Here is a 23,833-nt window from a genome sequence, read left to right as displayed (position 1 = left end):
GATTTGTTTGGCGGACAAGAAGCCCTGAGTGGTAGCTAGTATTTTTCATAACCCGACTAAGGCCTAGTTTCCAGTGAGGTGGTAAATAATGGAAACTAGCAGTATAAACATTTATCTCCATTAAACTCTATTGAAAATGTATATGTTACCAGTGTGGTGACACCAGTTTCCAAACTTTACCACCTCAATGGAAACTAGGCCTAACATGGGAAGGATTGGTTTCCTAATATACACCTGTATCAAAGCCTGGCAATGCTGTCACATGTAATGGCCTGGGGCTAAAACCTCTTGCCTACCAGATGGAGAGAGCTTGAGCAGGCCTCATTCCCAGCTTATGTTAAACTTGAGTATCTCTTCTGGACCCCTCCACACTGTAGTAAACAGGTTCCTATACCTAATGCCCTTGTTCAGAGATGCTAAGCCCAATTGTTGCACCCCATCCCTCTCTGATCCATTCCCTATGGGGACTAATACTCGGTCTATCAGAATCTCATCTTAGATATTGGAACACAATAGAAATGTTATCACTTAGAAACTTTTACTCTGGTGATACCTTACTCCTTTATGAGCAAATGGCCAAATTGAAAGAGCATTAATGTTTTTTTTTGTGGATCACCTTCGTCCCTCCTCCATATGGGAAGCTAGATAATAAACAGGTATTAAGATGTACAAGCCCTTGTTGGTTCACTATAGACATGCCTAGGTCCAAGACTTTCCAACTGTGTGCCCAATTAGGCCTCCCAGATAAGTTCAGCCTAGGCTCTGCTCTGTTACACTTGCGAATGTAATAATCTCCAAAAATATAAAAAATAAAGTCTTTAAATCTACATATTTTTAGCTGTAAAGCTTTCTTTAATCAGAAACTGGAGGAAGGTGAATACTGCATGCTGGAGAGTTATCAGAGCAGTAGACATTTTAATACAATGGAAGAATATGTTGTTCGATCTAAGCAACAAACAGATCTACACTGTACGATTTGAAAGCTTTAGAACCCTAATAGACCCAGAGAGTAGACCAAACCCAAGAAGTCTTGGCTCTATTTACTTGCGATTGTTGTAGATGTGTTTGTGCTGGCAGCGACTTTTGTAAAGCATGCGCACACACAGATATATAGTGCACACTGAGCTTGCAACCATTTTTACATTAATTCATTTAACAACATTATTTTCACAGCAACTTTTTAGAAAACTAGAGGGTTCATTGCTTCAATGATCCCCTCACTTGGTTTGTTACCTGAGCAATTGCATAAGAAATACGTATCCGCCCTCCTGTGCTACTTTTAACGAGGCTTGTGCATGCTATGAGGATGATGCAATAACTAAGAGCCAATCACAAAATAATAGTAGCCCCTTTATATGAAAGCAACAAAATAAATAACGCCTGCAACCAATGTTTTTTTTTTTTTTGGTTAATGATAACTCTAAAGGTGTGAAAGACTTCACATTGACACTGTTCAATAACGGTCTTTGTCAGCTGACGGATTTGTGTATCAGCTTCACTTTCGTTCTTGGCCAGCCCTGACTCCATTAAAAAAAAATGTAAATGATAAAAATAAAAAACAATCTCTATCTAGCAGCAGCACTTGCTATTACTTTAAAGGGACATTAAACACCAAGTACATTTTACAAACATAGTACTGAGGTTATGCCCCACCTCCTTCAGATACCTGCAGAGTAATTAGGTTCTAAAATGGTAGCATCCATAGTTAGAGGGCTGTTTAACTTTATTTAAATTTAAAGTGACAGTAAAGTCAAAATGAAATGTTCATGATTCAGATAGTAGAGCATGCAAAGTTCTATTATCAAATGTGCTTTGTTCTCATGGTATCTTTTGTTGAAAAGGATACTTAGATAGGACCAGGAGTAGTAATGCACTACTGGGAGATACATGCTGATTGGTGGCTGCACATATATGGCTATTGTCATTGGCTCACCTGATGTGTTCAGCTAGCTCCCAGTAGCATAATGCTGCTCCTTCAACAAAGAATACCAAAAGAATGAAGCAAGTTTAATAGAAGTAAATTGGTCAGTTCTGTATGAATCATAATAAAAAAAAATTGGTTTCCTATCCCTTTAAGCTTCTTCTCTGAAAGTCTTCACCGGAGGAAATAGTGGGTAAACAAATGTCTAATTTACTTTTATTATCTTCATTCTTTTGGTATTTTTTGTTGAAAAGCAAGGGCGTAAGCTCAGGAGTGTGCATGTGTCTGGAGCACAGTTTTACAATCATGTTATCCATTTGCAAGACACTAGAGGGCAGCACTATTTCCTGCCATGTAGTGGTCCAGATGCTACCTAGGTATCAACAAAAGAATAGCATGAGAACAAAGCAAATTTGATAATAGAAGTAAATTGGAAAAGTTTTAAAAACTGAATGCTCTGTCAGAATCACAAAAGAACAGCTTTGGGTTTCATGTCCCAATAACAATCACTTCCGAACGACCCCCAGAGCAAATATCAGATGAAATGAAAGACAATGGGGCCTATTTATCAAAGGTCTTGCGGACCTGATCTGACAGTGCGGAACAGGTCCGCAAGACCTCGCTGAATGCGGAGAGCAATACGCTCTTCGTATTCAGCATTGCACCAGCAGCTCACAAGAGCTGCTGGTGCAACGCTGCCCCCTGCAGACTCGCGGCCAATCAGCCGCCAACAGGGGGTGTCAATCAACCCGATCGTACTTGATCGGGTTGATTTCCGGCGATTCCTGTCCGCCTGCTCAGAGCAGGCGGACAGGGTTATGGAGCAGAAACACGGACCCACAAGCTCCGTTTGGAGCTTGATAAATGAGCCCCAATGTTTCCCCGTGATGAACTATTCACTTGTCTCTGCCTGTCTGTACCTTCTCCATTTACCCTCGTAGTTCACTATCCGGACATATTACTTATTAGGAATCATTGTTTGGTGCCATAATGTACTAACATATTCTCTGTTCATTAAAGAACTTTATGTCGCTGATAAATCATTTTGGACACACATGAACTAGTACTGTCTAATTGTAAAACTGTAAAAATGCATCGAGATAACAGGTGGCCTTCAACGGTTTAGAAATAAGCATTTGAGCTTTCCTAGTTTTAGCTTTCAACAAAGAATACCAAGAGAACAAAGCAAATTTGATGATAAAAGTAAATTTGAAAGTTGTTTAAAAGGACATGCCCTATCTGAATCATGAAAGTTTAATTTTGACTTTACTGTCCCTTTAACTTTCGTAGGGAAATCAATCTGATCAATATGGAGACAGACAAGAAAATGCGTCAGCTAAAAAACTATTTATGCTTACCAGATAAATTCCTTTCCTTCCGGATACGAAGAGTCCACGGCTTCATTACTTACTGTTGGGAAATGCAACACCTGGCTAAAGGAAGAGGCAGACCCTATTCTGAGGGCACCACAGCCTGCAAAACTTTTCTCCCGAAAGCTGCTTTAGCCGAAGCAAAAACATCAAACTTGTAATAATTAGAAAAAGTATGTAAGGCAGATCAGATAGCCACCTTACAAATCTGATCCATAGAGGCCTCATTCTTCAAGGCCCAAGAGGAAGCCACTGCTCTAGAGGAATGAGCCGTTATCCTCTCCGGAGAATGATGTCCCGCTGGCTCGTAAGCTAAGCGGATGACACTCCTTAAAGGGACACTGAACCCAAATTTGTTCTTTTGTGATTCAGATAGAGCAAGCAATTTTAAGCAACTTTCTAATTTACTCCTATTATTAATTTTTCTTCGTTCTCTTGATATCTTTATTTGAAAAAGAAGACATCTAAGCTTTTTTTATTCAGAACTCTGGACAGCACTTTTTCATTGGTGGGTGAATTTATCCATCAATCAAGGACAACCCAGGTTGTTCACCAAAAATGGGCCGGCATCTAAACTTACATTCTTGCATTTCAAATAAAGATACCAAGAGAAAGAAGAAAATTTGAAGGCTATCCTACGAACTAGATAAGTTTATACTGTTAGGTAAGGTCGGGCAGACTTGCTGGGCCTATGGCTCTTATTTGCCGTCAATATCTATGTTTCTATCTATAATAGGAGTAAATTAGAAAGTTGCTTAAAATTTCATGTTCTATCTGAATCCGGAAAGAAAAAATTTGGGTTCAGTGTCCCTTTAGCCAAAAAGATAGGGAAGTTGAAGTAGCCTTCTGCCCCTTACGCTTCCCCGAATAGACAACAAACAAAGAGGAAGATTGTCTAAACTCCTTAGTAGCCTGAAGAAAGAACTTCAAGGTGCGAACCACATGCAAATGGTGAAGTAAACGTTCCTTCGATAAAGAAGGATTAGGACACAAGGAAGAAACCACAATCTCTTGATGTTGCGATCTGACAACCATAGGAAGAAAACCTAATTTAGTACGTAAATCTGCCTTATCTGAAAAATCAGATAAGGGAACTCACATTGCCAAGCAGAGATCTCAGAAACTCTGCGCGTAGAGGAATAGCCAATAAAAAGAGAACCTTCCAAGATAACAATTTAATGTCAACGGAATGTAGAGGCTCAAACTGAACCTGTTGCAAAACCTGAAGAACAAGATATAGGCTCCAATTAGGAGCCCCAGATCTAAACACAGGTCTGATCCCAATCATAGCCTTAAAGGACTGCACATCTGGAAACTCAGCCAGTCTCTTGTGCAATAAAACCGACAGGGCCTCCTCAGGGAACTAGCAGAAAGGCCCTTCTCCAGTCCATCCTGGAGGAAAGATAAGAACCTAGCAACCTTAACTCTGTGTCGGGAAAAACCACGCTCTTCACACCAGAATAAGTAGGTCCTCCACCCTTTGTAGTAGATATGCCGAGTAACTGGTTTACAAGCTTGAATAAGAGTATCAATAACACTCTCAGAATAAACCTCTCTTGGCTAAGACTAAGGGGCCTATTTATCAAACCATCAACTTACTTGCATTCGACGGCACCAAGTACAGGGAGATGAGCAGCGGACTGCCACTATACTAAACTGTTTAACCCCTATCCCGCCGCTCCCAGACCCCGCCACAACTAAATAAACTTATTAACCCCTAAACCGCCGCTCCCGGAGCCCACTGCCACTCTAATAAACTTATTAACCCCTATTCCTCCAGTTCCGGAGCCCACCACCACCTACATTATACTTATTAACCCCTAATCTGCCGCCCCCTACACCGCAGCCTCCTACATAAAGCTATTAACCCCTATCCTGCCGCTCCCAGAGCCCACCGCAACTGAATAAATGTATTAACCCCTAAACCGCCAGCCCCCCACATCGTCATAAACTAAATTAACCTATTAATCCCTAAACCTAACAACCCGTTAACTTATATTAAATATTAACTCATTCCTATCTTATAATAAATTTAAACTTACCTTTAAAATTAAATTAAACTATATTAAACTATTAATTAACCTACCCTAACTATTATAATAAAATGACATTAAACTATATTAAACTATTAATTAACCTACCCTAACTATTATAATAAAATTACATTAAACTATATTAAATTAATAATTAATCTAACCTAACTTTTATACTAAAATAACATAAAACTACAAATTAAAATAATTATATTATATATTTAAACACCTAACCCTACTCAAATAATTTAATTCTACACTAAAAAATTACAAAGTTACAAAAAACTAAGTTACAAAAAATAACAAACACTAAGTTACACAACCCCCCCCCCCCCACTAAGTTACAAAAAATAAATTATCAAAGCTTTAAACTAATTACACCTAATCTAAGGGCACTATGAAAATAAAAAAGCCCCCCAAAATAAAAAAAACCCTAACCTACAATAAACTACAAATAGCCCTTAAAAGGGCCTTTTGCGGGGCATTGCCCAAGGTAATCGGCTCTTTTACCTGTAAAAAAAAAAAATACAAACAACCCCCCCAATAGTAAAACCCACCACCCACACAACCAACCCCCCAAATAAAAAGCTATCTAAAAAAAACTAAACTCCCCTTTGCCCTGAAAAGGGCATTTGGATGGGCATTGCCCTTAAAAGGGCATTTAGCTCTTTTGCAGGCCCAAGTCCTAATCTAAAACTAAAACCCACCCAATAAACCCTTAAAAAAAATCCTAACACTAACCCCAGAAGATTTACTTACAGTTTTGAAGTCCTCATCGAAGCCGGCAGAAGTTTTCATCCAAGTAGCCGAAGTCTTCATCCAAGCCCACAGAAGTCTTCATCCAGACGGCATCTTCTATCTTCATCCATCCGGAGCGGCTCCATCTTCAAGACATCCGACGCGGAGCATCCTCTTCCTTCCGACGAATGAAGATTAAAAATTTAGGTTAGATTAATTATTAATTTAATATAGTTTAATGTAATTTTATTATAATAGTTAGAATAGGTTAATTATTAGTTTAATATAGTTTAATTTAATTTTAAAGGCAAGTTTAAATTTATTATAAGATAGGAATGAGTTAATATTTAATATAAAGTTAACGGGTTGTAAGATTTAGGGATTAATAGGTTAATTTAGTTTATGGTGATGTGGGGGGCTGGCGGTTTAGGGGTTAAAACATTTATTCAGTTGCGGTGGGCTCCAGGAGTGGCGGTTTAGGGGTTAATACGTTTTTTTAATTGCGGTGGGGTCCGGGAGCAGCGGGATAGGAGTTAATAACTTTTATTTAGGTGGTGGCGGTGTAGGGGACGGCAGATTAGGGGTGTTTAGACTCGGGTACATGTTAGGGTGTTAGGTGTAAACATAACTTTTATTCTCCCATAGGAATCAATGGGATATCGGCAGCAGCCAACATGAGCTTTGCTGCTTTAGACTCCCATTGATTCCTATGGCATCCGCGGCCTCCAGGGCGGCGGATTGAAAACCAGGTACCGGCTGGGTCGGAATAGCTGCGAGCGCACCTGGTAGTTATTTGATAACTATCAAAAGTAGTCAGATAGTGCCGAATCTGCATTCGGAACATCTGTAGTGACATAAGCATCGATCTGTGTCGGACCGAGACCGGCGGTTCGTATGTTACGTCACAAAATTCTACTTTTGCCGGTCTGTAGGTTTTGATAACTAAGGCGAATCAAGCTCTCCACAATTACGCTGCGTAATTCCAGCGTATTTGCTGTTGACGGCTTGATAAATAGGCCCCTAAGTGTTCAATCTCCACGCAGTCAGCCTCAGAGAATTTAGATTTTGATGAACAAATGGACCATGTAACAGCAGGTCTCTACGACAAGGTAACTTCCACGGAGGAGATAAGGACATTCCCACTAAATCCGTGAACCACGTCTTTCGCGGCCACGATGGAGCAATCAGGATTACTGATACCCACTCCTGAATGATGTGGGCCAGCACCTGAGTTTGAACCTCCAGGGTACAGCCAGTGCATCTATTAGATCCACTTGGGGATCCCTCTACCTCGACCCGTACCAGGGTAGCTTGGTATTGAGACTGAACGCCACTTGCTGTATATCTCTACAAACACCTTGGGATGGAGAGACCATTCCCCTGGGTGGAAGGATTGCCTGCTGAGAAAATCCGCCTCCCAGTTGTCCACACCTGGAATGTGGATCAATGACAGCAAACAGCTGTGGGCCTCCGCCCACTCCAGAATCTGAGATACTTCCTTCATTGCCAAGGAACTTCTCTTTCCCCCTGATGGTTGATATAAGCCACTGAGGAAATATTGTCTGATTGGAATCTGATCCTATCAAGGTATAAAGGAGCCACACTGTTATAGCGTTTTTTTGTGTAAAAAATTTAAACAATCTTACCTCCAGGATCCATGCTGTGGAACAGAACACAGCCTCTCAAGTGTGACAGTCTTATAGCAGCGCTCCTCACATGGACTTGAGTGAGAGAAAGCAGGCAATGAAACTTGTCAACACGCTTAGGAGCTGTTAGCTGTGGTCTGGATGGTTTCGCAGAAAAACTTTCCCTGCATCTCCAGACTCTAACTTTCATCAATACTCTCACTGAGAGGTTGACATGGCTACTAAAAACTCCAGTCCTATCTTGAAGGGCAGATACCCTTTTTCAGGACTCTCCGAATCTTATGACACTACTCTGCCACCTCCTATCGTGATGAAAGGCAAAGAATCACTGGGGTAATGAGAAAGTGGGATGGATATTTAAGCCTTTGGCTGGGGTGTCTTTGCCTCCTCCTTGTGGCCAAGTGTTGTATTTCCCAACAGTAAGGAATGAAGCTGTGGACTCTCCCAATCTTAGGAAGGAAAAAAGAAAATGGAAAACTGTGTGGATTTAAGTAAAAATGTTTACAATAGATTTGTTTTGTGAATATTTATTCATATAAAATACTTTTTTCATTTATAAAAGGATCACTATCATAAACTATTGTAGTTAACCGTGAATGCAGCATTCAGCACAATGAGTATCTGTAACAAAAACAGGCGGGTTTCTGTCATTTTACAACGAACAAGATGGCTGCCAAATATTTTATCACAAAAAAATGTAGAAATAATCAAATGTCAAATGCAAAAATTCTGCATGATGGACATTCTTCTTTGATGTGTGTGAATTCCATCTTTAACACTTTATATACACGACGGCTATCACAATATATTTTTAATAGAAAATATAACACAACACCACAAGACTTAGAAAGCACACAGCTTAAAGAGATATGAAACCCAAAACCCTCTCTTTTGTGAATCAGACAGAGCAAACCATTTAAAAAAAAAGTTTCCAATTTACTTCTGTTTTCAAATTTGATTTGTTCCCATGTTATTCTTTGTTGAAGAGATACCTAGATAGGCATCTGGAGCACTATATTGCAGGAAATGGTGCTGCCATCTAGTGCTCTTGCAAATGGATAACATTCTTACAAAACTGCCGCCATATAGTGCCCCAGACATGTGCAACTTCCCTGCTTTTCATCAAAGAGTATCAAGAGAACAAAGAAAATATGATAATAGCAGTAAATTAGAAAGTTGTTTAAAATTCAATGCTGTATCTGAATCATGAAATAAAACGTTTGGCTGTCATGTCCCTTTAAATGAAATGTTAATAAATCCCATTCAGTCACCATTAAATGCACCTATAGATATCACTCAGACGGTTCCTCAGGCACAGTTGTGAACACATGATAATGATTTTATTGCAAGTTATTCAAATGCCCTTTGAATAGTGAAACGCATCCAAACATCTCACGGCGAGTGTGAGTAGCGCTTCCTATTAACTAACGAGTAGAACAAAAACAGGGTATTGCGATACCATCTCACGGCGAGTGTGAGTAGCGCTTCCTATTAACTAACGAGTAGAACAAAAACAGGGTATTGCGATGGTTCAGTATAGGTCATCTTATCACGACCGTGACACACCAATTTAATGGGACGTTAAAGTTATTTTGCTCAAGTTTTTTAGATATCTCAGCAATTAAGCACTAAATTCCATACAAAATAAATGGTTTTTAATGAATATAAAAGTTTTTTTTTTTTTTTGCAATTCAAGAGCAGTCCAGGAAAAAACTAAACGTATCTTCCTTGTTTGTGGCCATTTGTGTTTTGTTCATTGTGCAGCAAGATCCGGCAACCAATAGCATACTTAAAGGAACATGAAACCTAAATTAGTTTTTTTCATAATGCAGAAAGACCATGCAGTTTTAAACAACTTTCTAATTTACTTCAATTATCTAATTGATTTTGTTTTCTTGGTATGCTTTGATTAAAAGGATACCTAGGTAGGCTCAGAAGCTGCTGATTGGGGGCTGCACACATAAACCTCATGTTATTGGCTCTCCCATGTGCATTGCTGTTTCTTTAACAAAGAATACCAAATGAATGAATCAAATTAGATAATATAAGTAAATTAAAAAGTTGTTTAAAATAATATTATCTATCTGAATAATGAAAATGTTTTGTTTGAGTTTTAAGTGTACAATTTGAGTGCCAGCCTCGCTGGGGGAAATTAGAACACACACAATTTTGAAAGGTGCGTTACAGCAAAAGCAGGCAAAATACAATAATGAATGAACACTACAATATATTTTATGAAAGATTCAATTTTGATTTCAATGTCCCTTTAAAATTTCTGATTTTTAAGGAGATTTTAAAATTCTGCAATTGCACTGCGAGCAGTACGGTTTTTGTAGGTTAATAGCACAATACTTTGGCAATCACGGGGTTAGCACAATTTTGCCACATTAACGTGCTGCAAAATGTCCAATGTTGTAAATGGCAATGTTACAGCTGTAAAGTTTTAAATCTAAAAAGGGCTCCAGCAGCAGTAACTGTATTCGATATCGTGTTTCTGTATTGTTTGTGCTAACAGCCCTTCTGATGAATAGAATTGTTGATCTCACTGTGAATATGGAAAAGACATTTAAAAATCCATCTAAGGTATCCTGCGACATCTTGTAAAACATACTGTATTTTGCTTTTATTGTAAAAACATAATTATATCCATTTTTCCTTTTTATTTATAATTTACAAAATCTGAAAAATAAAGTGATCTAAGGAAACATTTTAAGAACAATGAACATAAATATAAACAAAGTAAACATTTTAGATTTTAAATATTTTTCTATACACAAAAACACGGCACGAGCTAGTGGCTCTATAGAAATGAGAAAGCGAGCCGACTTGTAAACGCAGGAATGTAGCGATCACATGCTCGCCAAGTTTGCCCTGGGGTCCCAAAGACAATGTCAGACGCAGAGTTCCTTGTCAGCTGTGACATAGCCGGGATTTCCTTCATTAAAAGTCTACAGCATCGATCAGGTAAGGGTTAACTCACAGATACTTCTTCCTTTGTTCTGTTCAGAAGATCAAAGCTTTTCTGGAGCTGCAGTAAAGAATTCTTGAGCTACGGATACAAAGAACACTAATTGTAATAGTTAAACTTACAGTAGACCTGAATAAATGACAAATATACAGTATAAAGAAATAGCACTTATTTGAATTTGATAAGAGGAGTAGAATATTTTCTGGCTTTTTCTTCGTTCTTTTGGTATCTTTATTTTGAAAAGCAGGAATGTAAGCTAATTGTAGCCCCCAATCAGCAAGCGCTACCCAGGGTTCTGAACAAAATTTGTCAGAATCTGCTCCCTCTGACTGCGCATGCTCTGTATGATGTAATGGCATTCCACACATTCCTATTTAACAGATGTGGAGTGCGATTACGTCATACAGAGCATGCGCAGTCAGAGGGAGCAGATTCTGACAGAACACCGGCTCTTAAGCTTACATTTCTGCTTTTTCAAATAAAGATACCAAGAGAATGAAGAAACGTCTACAATGGATTATATCTTTACACATTGGAGGAGGTACTAAATACAGTCATTAATGTAGCACGCTAAAAGTGTCAAAAGCCATACATTTACAAGGCAGTCCTTTTTCTTGCCTTATATGTTACTGCCTCACTGTGCGCTGGTGGTTACTTAGCAACTCACACATTTTGGTTTAACTATAAAATCAGAACACAAGTGTTTAAAAGGGACGATAAAAGTTCAAACTTACAGAACCTTTAGCTTCCCTTAGAATGAAAAATAGGGCCAGTAGGGTGTTTACTTATTCCCTCAGACCGCCCATATATTACAAACGTTCTTTTTTTAGTAGGTTGGCAGTACAGCCAATCAGAACTTATATCTCTAATGCAATTGAAAACAAAGCAGAAAGGGCCCCCTCTCCTCTTCTGTGTAATGTTAAATGTGCGGCATGCGTTGATTTACACAGCCGCGTGTTATTAAGTGAGGACTTTTAAGAGCTAGAAAATAAAAAAAATGTAAAATGAATGGTTTTGTACTATATCTGGTATCAGGTCTTGTGGATAAAGAACATACATGTAATATTCGGTTTAATGACACGTTTTTATTTCTACTTGCTGGGATCCCAGTGCAGATGCATTATGTAGTTGTATAACGTTCCCCCGTGTTACCTGCTCCAGGGTAATTATGGAGTCCTGCAGCACGCCTCTGAGCCCTGGCATATAAGCCTGGTTATTGTGAGGCTGGCCCTCATCTCTGGAGTGTAGCCTGAAAATGAGAAGTGCAGCATGAAAATACGTCAAAACTCATGAGAAACCTTAAAGGGACATTTAAGTCATTTTTCTTGGTATCACCCAAAGAGAGTGAACTTCAAAATATTTTTAAACAGATGTTTCTCCTTTCGAGAATAAAACCTTTTTTGCTTTTATGGTTTTGGGGCTTACTCTTGTTCACAAATAATGCTGTGGAGGACGTCCTTATTAGTCAGGGAACAATCTATCCCTAATGATAAGCTATGCACAAACATACTCTTCCTGTTTAAAATTGATTTAACCCCTCAACAGCCACGACGTACCCTGTATGTTGCTGGTCATTAAGGGTTTATTGGCTCATAATATTGCGGATCACGCTACCAGCGGCAAGACCGCGCTATTATGACCTCCCTCCCTCCTGCAGGCCTCCTGAAATAGCGCCTGGGTACGTCACTGGTCATTAAAAAGTTATATATAACTAATGCCCCATGTAATGCTAAGTATTTAAAATCAAAATGAACCTTCATGATTCAGATAGACCATGAGACTTTAAACAGCTTTCCATTTTACTTCTATTATCAAATTTCCTTTGCTCTCTTGGTATCCTTTGTTGCGTAAGCTCGGGAGCAGCAATGCACTACTGGGAGCTATCTGAACACATCTGATGAGCCAATGACAAGAGGCATATATGTGAAACCACCAATCAGCAGCTAGCTCCCAGAACTGTGTTGCTGATCCAGAGGCTAAGTTTATTCTTCAATAAAGGATATCAAAAGAATGAAGAATGAAGTAGATTGTAAAGTTGTTTACAATTGCATGATCAGTGTGAATCACAAACGTTTCATTTTGGCTTTACTGTCCCTGATTGAGCAGAAAGTGCTTTGTATCTGTTTGGTGACATTGCTTCCCAACGTCACCCAATATGGAGCCGTAATGTCAGTGTGTGTTGTCCATGCCCGAGACCAATGACACATACAATAAGCGCACAAGTGTTGTCTGGGGTTTATCAAGTCCCTTTAGCTGTGGGATTTTATATGGGAACAAATGGTCCCATGAATAAGTTAAGTATTGAGAATTTGGATCGTGATCAGTAAAACAGGACTGGCACGGCCATATTTCACCAAAGCGATAATGTAAAAAGAGCGTCCAATGAGAATGGCCGATTGTGATCATGTCAAAGATTAAAAGGCCTCATCTGCAGCTGTTAACGTACCGATAATTATCAAGCGATAGATTGTGATCAACCCCAAGGTAGCCGCATAAACATTACAGCACAGAGCAATAACCAGATCCCATACTGACACATCTATATCATTATTGCCCAGTTAAAGGGACATTAAAGGGACAGTCTACACCTTAGTCATCTTAAAGTCTTACCTTAGATTAAGCTGCAAATAGCCTCTTGCACCCTTTATATATCATACAGCAGGAACAGTAAAAACACAATTTATGCTTACCGGATACATTTATTTCTCTTGTGGTGTATCCAGTCCATGGATCATCCATTACTTATGGGATATTCTCATTCCCAACAGGAAGTTGCAAGAGGACACCCACAGCAGAGCTGTTATATAGCTCCTCCCCTAACTGCCATATCCAGTCATTCGACCGAAAACACGCAGAGAAAGGAGAAACCATAGGGTGCAGTGGTAACTGTAGTTTAAACGAAAAAAAATTACCTGCCTTAAAATGACAGGGCGGGCCGTGGACTGGATACACCACAAGAGAAATAAATTTATCTGGTAAGCATAAATTGTGTTTTCTCTTGTAAGGTGTATCCAGTCCACGGATCATCCATTACTTATGGGATACCAATACCAAAGCTAAAGTACACGGATGAAGGGAGGGACAAGGCAGGTACCACTGCCTGTAAAACCTTTCTCCCAAAAATAGCCTCCGAAGAAGCAAAAGTATCAAATTTGTAGAATTTTGAAAAAGTATGAAGCGAAGACCAAGTTGCCGCCTTGCAAAACTGTTCAACAGAAGCCTCATTTTAAAAGGCCCAAGTGGAAGCCACAGCTCTAGTAGAATGAGCTGTAATCCTTTCAGGGGGCTGCTGTCCAGCAGTCTCATAGGCTAAGCGGATTATACTTCTTAGCCAAAAAGAAAAAGAGGTTGCCGAAGCCTTTTGACCTCTCCTCTGTCCAGCGTAGACAATAAACAAAGCAGATGTTTGCCGAAAATCTTTAGTAGCTTGTAAGTAAAACTTCAAAGCACGAACCACGTCCAGATTGTGTAATAGACGTTCCTTCTTTGAAGAAGGATTAGGACACAAGGATGGAACAACAATCTCTTGATTGATATTCTTGTTAGATACCACCTTAGGTAAAAACCCAGGTTTGGTACGCAGGACTACCTTATCCGAATGGAAAATCAGATAAGGAGAATCACATTGTAAGGCAGATAACTCGGAGACTCTACGAGCCGAGGAAAAAGCTACCAAAAAAAAAAAAAAAAAAAGAACCTTCCAAGATAAAAGTTTGATATCTATGGAATGAAGAGGTTCAAAAAGAACTCCTTGAAGAACCTTAAGAACCAAGTTTAAGCTCCATGGCGGAGCAACCGGTTTAAACACAGGCTTGATTCTAACTAAAGCCTGACAAAAAGCCTGAACATCTGCCAGACGCTTGTGCAAAAGAATAGACAGGGCAGAAATCTGTCCCTTTAAGGAACTAGCTGACAATCCTTTTTCCAAACCTTCTTGGAGAAAGGATAATATCCTGGGAATCCTGACTTTACTTCATGAGTAACCCTTGGAATCACACCAATAAAGATATTTACGCCATATCTTATGATAAATTTTCCTGGTTACAGGCTTTCGTGCCTGTATTAAGGTATCAATGACTGACTCGGAGAAGCCACGCTTTGATAAAATCAAGCGTTCAATATCCATGCAGTCAGTCTGAGAGAAATTAGATTTGGATGGTGGAAAGGACCCTGAAGAAGAAGGTCCTGTCTCAGAGGCAGAGTCCATGGTGGAAAGGATGACATGTCCACTAGATCTGCATACCAGGTCCTGCGTGGCCACGCAGGCGCTATTAAAATCACAGAGGCTCTCTCCTGCTTGATCTTGGCAATCAGTCGAGGGAGCAGAGGAAACGGTGGAAACACATAAGCCAGGTTGAAGGACCAGGGCGTTGCTAGAGCATCAGCATTGCCTTGGGATCCCTGGACCTGGATCCGTAACAAGGAAGCTTGGCATTCTGTCGAGACGCCATGAGATCCAGTTCTGGTTTGCCCCAACGATGAATCAATTGTGCAAACACCTCCGGATGGAGTTCCCACTCCCCCGGATGAAAAGTCTGTCGACTTAGAAAATCCGCCTCCCAGTTCTCTACACCTGGGATATGGATAGCTGATAGGTGGCAAGAGTGAATCTCTGCCCAATGAATTATCCTTGAGACTTCTAACATCGCTAAGGAACTTCTTGTTCCCCCTTGATGATTGATGTAAGCCACAGTCGTGATGTTGTCCGACTGAAATCTGATGTACCTCAGAGTTGCTAACTGAGGCCAAGCCTGAAGAGCATTGAATATCGCTCTCAGTTCCAGAATATTTATTGGAAGAAGTGTCTCCTCCTGAGTCCACGACCCCTGAGCCTTCAGGGAGTTCCAGACTGCACCCCAACCTAGAAGGCTGGCATCTGTTGTTACAATTGTCCAATCTGGCCTGCGAAAGGTCATACCTTTGGACAGATGGACCCGAGATAGCCACCAAAAAAGAGAATCCCTGGTCTCTTGATCCAGATTTAGTTGAGGGGACAAATCTGTATAATCCCCGTTCCACTGACTGAGCATGCATAGTTGCAGCGGTCTGAGATGTAAGCGTGCAAACGGCACTATGTCCATTGCCGCTACCATTAAGCCGATTACTTCCATGCACTGAGCCACTGAAGGGCGCGGAATGGAATGAAGAACACGGCAGGAATTTAGAAGCTTTGATAACCTGGACTCCGTCAGGTAAATTTTCATTTCTATAGAATCTATCAGAGTCCCTAGGAAGGAAACTCTCGTGAGTGGGGATAGAGAACTCTTTTCCTCGTTCACTTTCCACCCATGCGACCTCAGAAATGCCAGTACTATGTCCGTATGAGACTTGGCAATTTGGAAGATTGACACCTGTATCAGGATGTCGTCTAAATAAGGGGCTACTGATATACCCCGCGGCCTTAGGACCGCCAGAAGCGACCCTAGAACCTTCATGAAGATTCTTGGGGCTGTAGCTAATCCAAAAGGATGGTACGAATAGTTTGCATCTTGAATGATGGAACTCTGAGGAATTTGTTTAACATCTTTAGATCCAAAATTGGTCTGAAGGTTCCCTCTTTTTTGGGAACCACAAACAGATTTGAGTAAAAACCCTGTCCCTGTTCCTCCTTTGGAACTGGATGGATCACTCCCATAACTAGGAGGTCTTGTACACAGTGAAAGAATGCCTCTCTCTTTATCTGGTTTGCAGATAATTGTGAAAGGTGAAATTGCCCTTTTTGGGGGAGAAGCTTTGAAGTCCAGAAGATATCCCTGGGATATAATTTCCAACGCCCAGGGATCCTGAACATCTCTTGCCCACGCCTGAGATCTGTTACCGGATAGGGGGCCGTTCCTTCATGCTGTCTTAGAAGCAGCAGCAGGCTTTTTGGCCTGCTTACCTTTGTTCCAGGTCTGGTTTGGCCTCCCGACCGTCTTGGACTGAGCAAAAGTTCCCTCTTGATTTGCATTAGAGGAAGTTGATGCCGTATTTGCCTTGAAGTTTCGAAAGGTACGAAAATTAGACTGTTTGGCCCTTGATTTGGACCTGTCCTGAGGAAGGGCATGACCATTTCCTCCAGTGATATCAGCAATAATCTCCTTCAAACCAGGCCGAAATAGGGTCTGCCCCTTGAAGGGAATGTTAAGCAGCTTAGATTTTGAAGTTACGTCAGCTGACCATGATTTAAGCCACAGCGCCCTACGCGCCTGTATAGCAAAACCAGAATTCTTAGCCGTTAGTTTAGTCAAATGAACAATGGCATCAGAAACAAAAGAATTGGCTAGCTTAAGTGCTCTAAGTTTGCCAAGTATGTCATCCAATGGAGTCGCTACCTGTAAAGCCTCTTCCAGAGACTCAAACCAGAACGCCGCAGCAGCAGTGACAGGAGCAATGCATGCAAGGGGCTGTAGGATAAAACCTTGTTGAATAAACATTTTCTTAAGGTAACCTTCTAATTTTTTATCCATTGGATCTGAAAAAGAACAACTGTCCCCGACAGGGATAGTAGTACGCTTTGCAAGAGTAGAAACTGCTCCCTCCACCTTAGGGACTGTCTGCCATAAGTCCCGTGTGGTGGCGTCTATAGGAAACATTTTTCTAAAAATAGGAGGTGGAGAGAACGGCACACCTGGCCTATCCCATTCCTTAGTAAAAATTTCTGTAAACCTTTTAGGTATTGGAAAAACATCAGTACACACCGGCACTGCAAAGTATTTATCCAGTCTACACAATTTCTCTGGCACTGCAATTGTGTCACAGTCATTCAGAGCAGCTAAAACCTCCCTTAGCAATACATGGAGGTGTTCAAGCTTAAATTTAAATGTAGAAATATCAGAATCAGGTATCTTTCCTGAGTCAGAAATATCGCCCACAGACTGAAGCTCTCCTTCCTCAGCTTCTGCATATTGTGAGGCAGTATCAGACACGGTTCTTAAAGCGTCAGTATGCTCTGTATTTCGTCTAACCCCAGAGCTATCTCGCTTACCTCTAAATTCAGGTAAGCGAGATAGCTCTGGCTAATACCGCTGACAGTGTATTATCCATGACTGCCGCCATGTCTTGTAAAGTAATCGCTATGGGCGCCCCATTTGAGCGCGAGTCCCTTGAGCGGGAGTCAAAGGATCTAACACGTGGGGAGAGTTAGTCGGCATAACTTCCCCCACGACAGAATCCTCTGGTGATAAATTTTTTAAAGACAGAATATGATCTTTATTGCTTAAAGTGAAATCAGTACATTTGGTACACATTCTAAGAGGGGGTTCCACCATGGCTTTTAAACATAATGAACAAGGAGTTTCCTCTATGTCAGACATGTTTGTACAGACTAACAATGAGACTAGCAAGCTTGGAAAACACTTTAAATCAAGTTAACAAGCAAATATAAAAAAACGGTACTGTGCCTTTAAGAGAAACAAATTTTGTCAGAATTTGAGAAAACAGTGAAAAAAGGCAGTTACACAAACGAAATTTTTACAGTGTGTATAATAAGCTAACAGAGCATTGCACCCACTTGCAAATGGATGATTAACCCCTTAGTTCAAAAAACGGATAAAAAAAACCACATAGACTTTTTTAAACAGTCACAATCAACTGCCACAGCTCTACTGTGGCTCCTACCTTCCCCAATAAACGACTTTAGGCCCTTTTGAGATGTCCTGCAGCATTCAGGGGACTTCTGAGGAAAACTGGATGTCTCAGTCTGTAATTTTAACTGCGCAAAATAAGCCCCTCCCACTCATATTACAACAGTGGAAAGCCTCAGGAAACTGTTACTAAGCAAAAATAAAGCCAGCCATGTGGAAAAAAATTAGGCCCCAATAATTTTTATCACCAGACACACATATAAAAACGATTAAACATGCCAGCAAGCGTTTTATATTGTATTTATATAAAAGGTAATACCCCTGAGAGTAAGCATGATACCAGTCGTTATTAAATCACTGTATTCAGGCTTAACTTACATTAATTCGGTATCAGCAGCATTTTCTAGCATTTCCAATCCTAGAAAAAATTGTAACTGCACATACCTCATTAGCAGAATAAACTGCACGTCATTCTCCCGCTGAAGTTACCTCACTCCTCAGACATATGTGAGAACAGCAATGGATCTTAGTTACAACCTGCTAAGATCATAGAAAACTCAGGCAGATTCTTCTTCTACTTCTGCCTGAGATAAAACAGTACAACTCCGGTACCATTTAAAATAACAAACTTTTGATTGAAGAAAATAAACTAACTATTTTTTACCACTCTCTCTTACTACCTCCATGCGTGTTGAGAGTTGCAAGAGAATGACTGGATATGGCAGTTAGGGGAGGAGCTATATAACAGCTCTGCTGTGGGTGTCCTCTTGCAACTTCCTGTTGGGAATGAGAATATCCCATAAGTAATGGATGATCCGTGGACTGGATACACCTTACAAGAGAAAAGTTTTATTTTAAAATGACTACTGTTTTTGGACAGTTTAACCCCTTAATGACAAGTGACGTACCAGGTACGTCCTGCAAAAACTTGCAGTTAGTGACAATGGACGTACCTGGTACGTCACTTGTCTAAGAGAGTGCTGGAAGCGATCGCAATCGCTTCCAGCAGCTCTCAGGGTATTGCAGTGATGCCTCGATATTGAGGCATCCTGCAATACCCTTAGAAAGCATCCGATGCAGAGAGAGCCACTCTGTGGCCCTCTCTGCACCGGTAGCGATGCGGCCGGTTCGTTGGTGGGTGGGAGCGCAACTGGGAGGCGGGTGGGCGGCCCATCGCTACCCGGCATCCGGCTCCTGTTAGTGCAATGTGCACGCCGGGTGCCGGGAGCGTGCGGGGGCGCGCATGCGCGTGCGCACGCGGGTGCGCGCGCACGCCCGCGATCACCTACCCACACTGACACCAATGAGTGGGAAGAGGGGGGGAAATATATATATATGAGGATCTGGGAGGGGGAGGGGGTTGGGGTATTGTGGGGGGCTGCTACACTACAGAAAAAAATAAATTAGTAATAAAAAATAATAATTAAAAACACTTTTTTGGGGGGCAAATTGGGTACTGGCAGACAGCTGCCAGTACCCAAGATGGCGGCAATTAGGTAGGGGAGAGGGTTAGATTGCTGGGGGGGGGATCATGGAGGTTGGGGCTAAGGCAGGAGTCCATCACAGCTAAAACATTTTTTTTTTTTTTATTAAAAAAAATAAAAACTCCTTTTATTTAGTACTGGCAGACTTTCTGCCAGTACTTAAGATGGCGGGGACAATTGTGGGGTGGGGGAGGGAAGAGAACTGTTTGGGAGGGATCAGGGGGTGGGATGTGTCAGGTGGGAGGCTGATCTCTACCCTAAAGCTAAAATTAACCCTGCAAGCTCCCTACAAGCTACCTAATTTAACCCCTTAACTGCTGGGCATAATTTACGTGTGGTGCGCAGCAGCATTTAGCGGCCTTCTACTTACCAAAAAGCAACCACAAAGCCATATAAGTCTGCTATTTCTGAACAAAGGGGATCCCAAAGAAGCATTTACAACCATTTGTGCCTTAATTGCAGAAGCTGTTTGTAAATAATTTCAGTGGGAAACCTAAAGTTTGTGACAAAATTTGTGAAAAAGTGAACTTTTTTTTTTATTTGATGACATTTGGCGGTGAAATGGTGGCATGAAATATACCAAAATAGGCCTAGATCAATACTTTGGGTTGTCTTCTAAAAAAAAATATATACATGTCAAGGGATATTCAGGTATTCCTGACAGATATCAGGGTTCCAATGTAACTAGCGCTAATTTTGAAAAAAAGTTGTTTGGAAATAGCAAAGTGCTACTTGTATTTATGGCCCTATAACTTGCAAAAAAAGTAAAGAACATGTAAACATTGGGTATTTCTAAACTCAGGACAAAATTTAGAAACTATTTAGCATAGGTGTTTTTTGGTGATTGTAGATGTGTAACAGATTTTGGGGGTCAAAGTTAGAAAAAGTGTGTTTTTTTCAATTTTTTCCTCATATTTTATATTTTTTTTTATAGGAAATTATAAGATATGATGAAAATAATGGTATCCTTAGAAAGTCCATTTAATGGCGAGAAAAACGGTATATAATATGTATGGGTACAGTAAATGAGTAAGAGGAAAATTACAGCTAAACACAAACACTGCAGAAATGTAAAAATAGCCATTGTCATTAAGGGTAAGAAAATTGAAAAATGGTCCGGTCATTAAGGGGTTAAAATGGCTGCCAAGCTCCAGCTACTGATGACATCACGATCTGGGCTGCATCTATGCACTGTGCTGAATAGCATTTACACTCTGTTGAATCCAAGTCTTTTGTGATTGGACGCTATATGCAGCCCAGGTCATGATGTCATCAGTGGGCTGAGCTTGGCAGCCATTTCAAACTGGCCAGAAAGAATATTCATTTTAAAATAACATTTGTACCATTCCTGCTGCATGATATAGAAAAGGGGCAGGAGGCTATGTGCAGCTTAATCTAAGGTAAGACTTTAAGATGACCAACACGGTGTAGACTGTCCCTTTAAATTACAAGAAAAGGGGACTTTAATCCCCCCCCATTTATTATTCATTTATTTGCAAAGTTGTTTTCTAAACCTAATAAAACATTTTATATTTCAATTTGTTTAACATTAAATTCCTTACCTGGTGGTTTTATCCTGCTGGAGATGATCGTGATAGAATGAATGAGCTGCGTGCTCTATTTTGGACAGCTTCAGAAATAGCGTTACATTTAGTATCGCTAGAAGGACCAGACTAGGGGCAAGGACAGAAATGATATTACTTTTCTGCAGAAGTAAATTTTAATATCTGCAAAACACATTATTTAACATGAGCTACAAAAAAATGCAAGTTTTCTTTTTTCAACTGTGTATCACTTTATCTATTAATGTCATCCAGCCCTGCTGTAATCTTATCAAGGCGCTATTACCATCTATTAGTATACAGCATAGATGCGCTATAAAATCTCCCCGATAAGGATGCAGTACGATGTCTACCTACACACTAACTGAGCTACTGTGGGACCAAAAGCCAAAGGTCTCAATACAAATAAGATTGCACCAAGGTTCATTATGAAGATAAGATTGTAGTTCTATGAAGCACACACTAAATGATAGGAACTTATAGATAAATACTGTTTGTGTGGAATGAACCAGTCTTTCCTTTCAGGCTTTTTTCCCCTCTCCACTAATACAGCAGTGGGGGTTGCCTGATGAGTTAGTACACATTAATACAGCAGTGGGGTTGCCCTGATGAGTTAGTACACGTTAATACAGCAGTGGGGTTGCCCGGATGAGTTAGTACACGTTAATACAGCAGTGGGGTTGCCCTGATGAGTAAGTACACGTTAATACAGCAGTGGGGTTGCCCTGATGAGTTAGTACACGTTAATACAGCAGTGGGGTTGCCCTGATGAGTTAGTACACATTAATACAGCAGTGGGGTTGCCCTGATGAGTTAGTACATGTTAATACAGCAGTGGGGTTGCCCTGATGAGTTAGTACACGTTAATACAGCATTTCCTGCTCATTTTAATTTAAAGGGACATGATAGCCAAAATGTTAAAGCACTTGAAAGTGATGCAGCATAGCTGTAAAACTGTGACTAGAAAATATCACCTGAACATCTCTAGGTAAAAAAGGAAGAAAAATAAATAAATTGGATAATAGGAGTAAATGGGAAAGTTGATCACATTCTCTGTTTTTAAGCCGTCCCACATTACATGCACAATAAAGCTGAAACCTCTGGTTTTTGTACACCCAGACAGCATAGACTTTTCACAGATTTCTTAAACATACATTAAAGCAAAATAAATAAATGCAGAAATCAAGAAAAAAAAACTGTGTAAAAAAGTGATTTATAAAATATTACTCACAATATGCTCATTGTTAGAATAATCACAGTGTTTCTTCTACCAAGGTCTCTTCTCCCTTAAAAAACAAAGAAAAAAACAAACAAAATAGAATTATAAATGTAACCTAATATTTGCTTACAAAGCTATAATATCACGACTAATTGCCAATACTTCATGCAGTTCTGGAGAGCATATCCCTAGGAGGATAAAAAAAACTAGAAACTTAAAATGAGGGCTGATGAACTGGTATGTGGTATAAATAATAAAACGTGCAAGGACATAACTCAAACACTGAGATTGTGATATAAAAACAGAATTTATGCTTACCTGATAAATTACTTTCTCTTGTGATGTATCGAGTCCACGGATTCATCCTTTACTTGTGGGATATTCTCCTTCCCAACAGGAAGTGGCAAAGAGAGCACACAGCAGAGCTGTCCATATAGCTCCCCCTCTAGCTCCACCCCCCAGTCATTCGACCGAAGGTTAGGAAGAAAAAGGAGAAACCATAGGGTGCAGTGGTGACTGTAGTTTAAACAAAAAAGCTACCTGACTTAATAGCCAGGGCGGGCCGTGGACTCGATACATCACAAGAGAAAGTAATTTATCAGGTAAGCATAAATTCTGTTTTCTCTTGTAAGATGTATCGAGTCCACGGATTCATCCTTTACTTGTGGGATACCAATACCAAAGCTTTAGGACACGGATGAAGGGAGGGACAAGACAGGTACCTTAAACGGAAGGCACCACTGCTTGTAGAACCTTTCTCCCAAAAATAGCCTCCGAAGAAGCAAAAGTATCAAAATTTTTAAATTTGGAAAAAGTATGAAGCGAAGACCAAGTCGCCGCCTTACAAATCTGTTCAACAGAAGCCACTGCTCTGGTAGAATGAGCAGTAATTCTTTCAGGAAGCTGCTGGCCAGCAGTCTCATAGGCCAAACGGATGATGCTTTTCAGCCAAAAGGAAAGAGAGGTAGCAGTCGCCTTCTGACCTCTCCTCTTACCAGAATAGATAACAAACAATGAAGGTGTTTGTCTGAAATCCTTAGTTGCTTGTAAATAGAACTTAAAAGCACGAACCACATCAAGATTGTGTAACAGACGTTCCTTCTTCGAAGAAGGATTAGAACACAGAGAAGGAACAACAATTTCATGGTTAATATTCTTATTAGACACAACCTTAGGAAGAAAACCGGGTTTGGTACGCAAAACTACATTATCTGCATGGAAAACCAGGTAAGGTGAATCACACTGTAAAGCAGATAACTCAGAAACTCTTCGAGCAGAAGAGATGGCTACCAAAAACAAAACTTTCCAAGACAAAAGCTTAATATCT

At 40.3% G+C, this 23,833-nt stretch overlaps 1 protein-coding gene across 1 annotated transcript in view; it reads right to left on the bottom strand.

Moving 5' to 3' along the window:
* Window positions 1–9,341: 9,341 nt before the first annotated feature.
* GRAMD1C (GRAM domain containing 1C) overlaps window positions 9,342–23,833 on the bottom strand; it is a 455,805-nt gene continuing 441,313 nt past the window's right edge. Inside the window, exons 15-18 of the mRNA XM_053705832.1 lie at window positions 22,519–22,573; window positions 21,288–21,398; window positions 11,829–11,925; window positions 9,342–10,757 (exon numbers count right to left, since the gene is read on the bottom strand). Coding sequence (XP_053561807.1) covers window positions 10,680–10,757; window positions 11,829–11,925; window positions 21,288–21,398; window positions 22,519–22,573 — 341 coding nt within the window. The 3' untranslated portion in view covers window positions 9,342–10,679. The remainder of the gene's footprint in view (window positions 10,758–11,828; window positions 11,926–21,287; window positions 21,399–22,518; window positions 22,574–23,833) is intronic.

Source organism: Bombina bombina, chromosome 3 (genome assembly GCF_027579735.1).
Source record: "Bombina bombina isolate aBomBom1 chromosome 3, aBomBom1.pri, whole genome shotgun sequence".
NCBI lineage: Eukaryota > Metazoa > Chordata > Amphibia > Anura > Bombinatoridae > Bombina > Bombina bombina.
The sequence above is the reverse complement of the archived record's forward strand: the minus strand, read 5'-3'. Positions and strand labels throughout refer to the sequence as shown.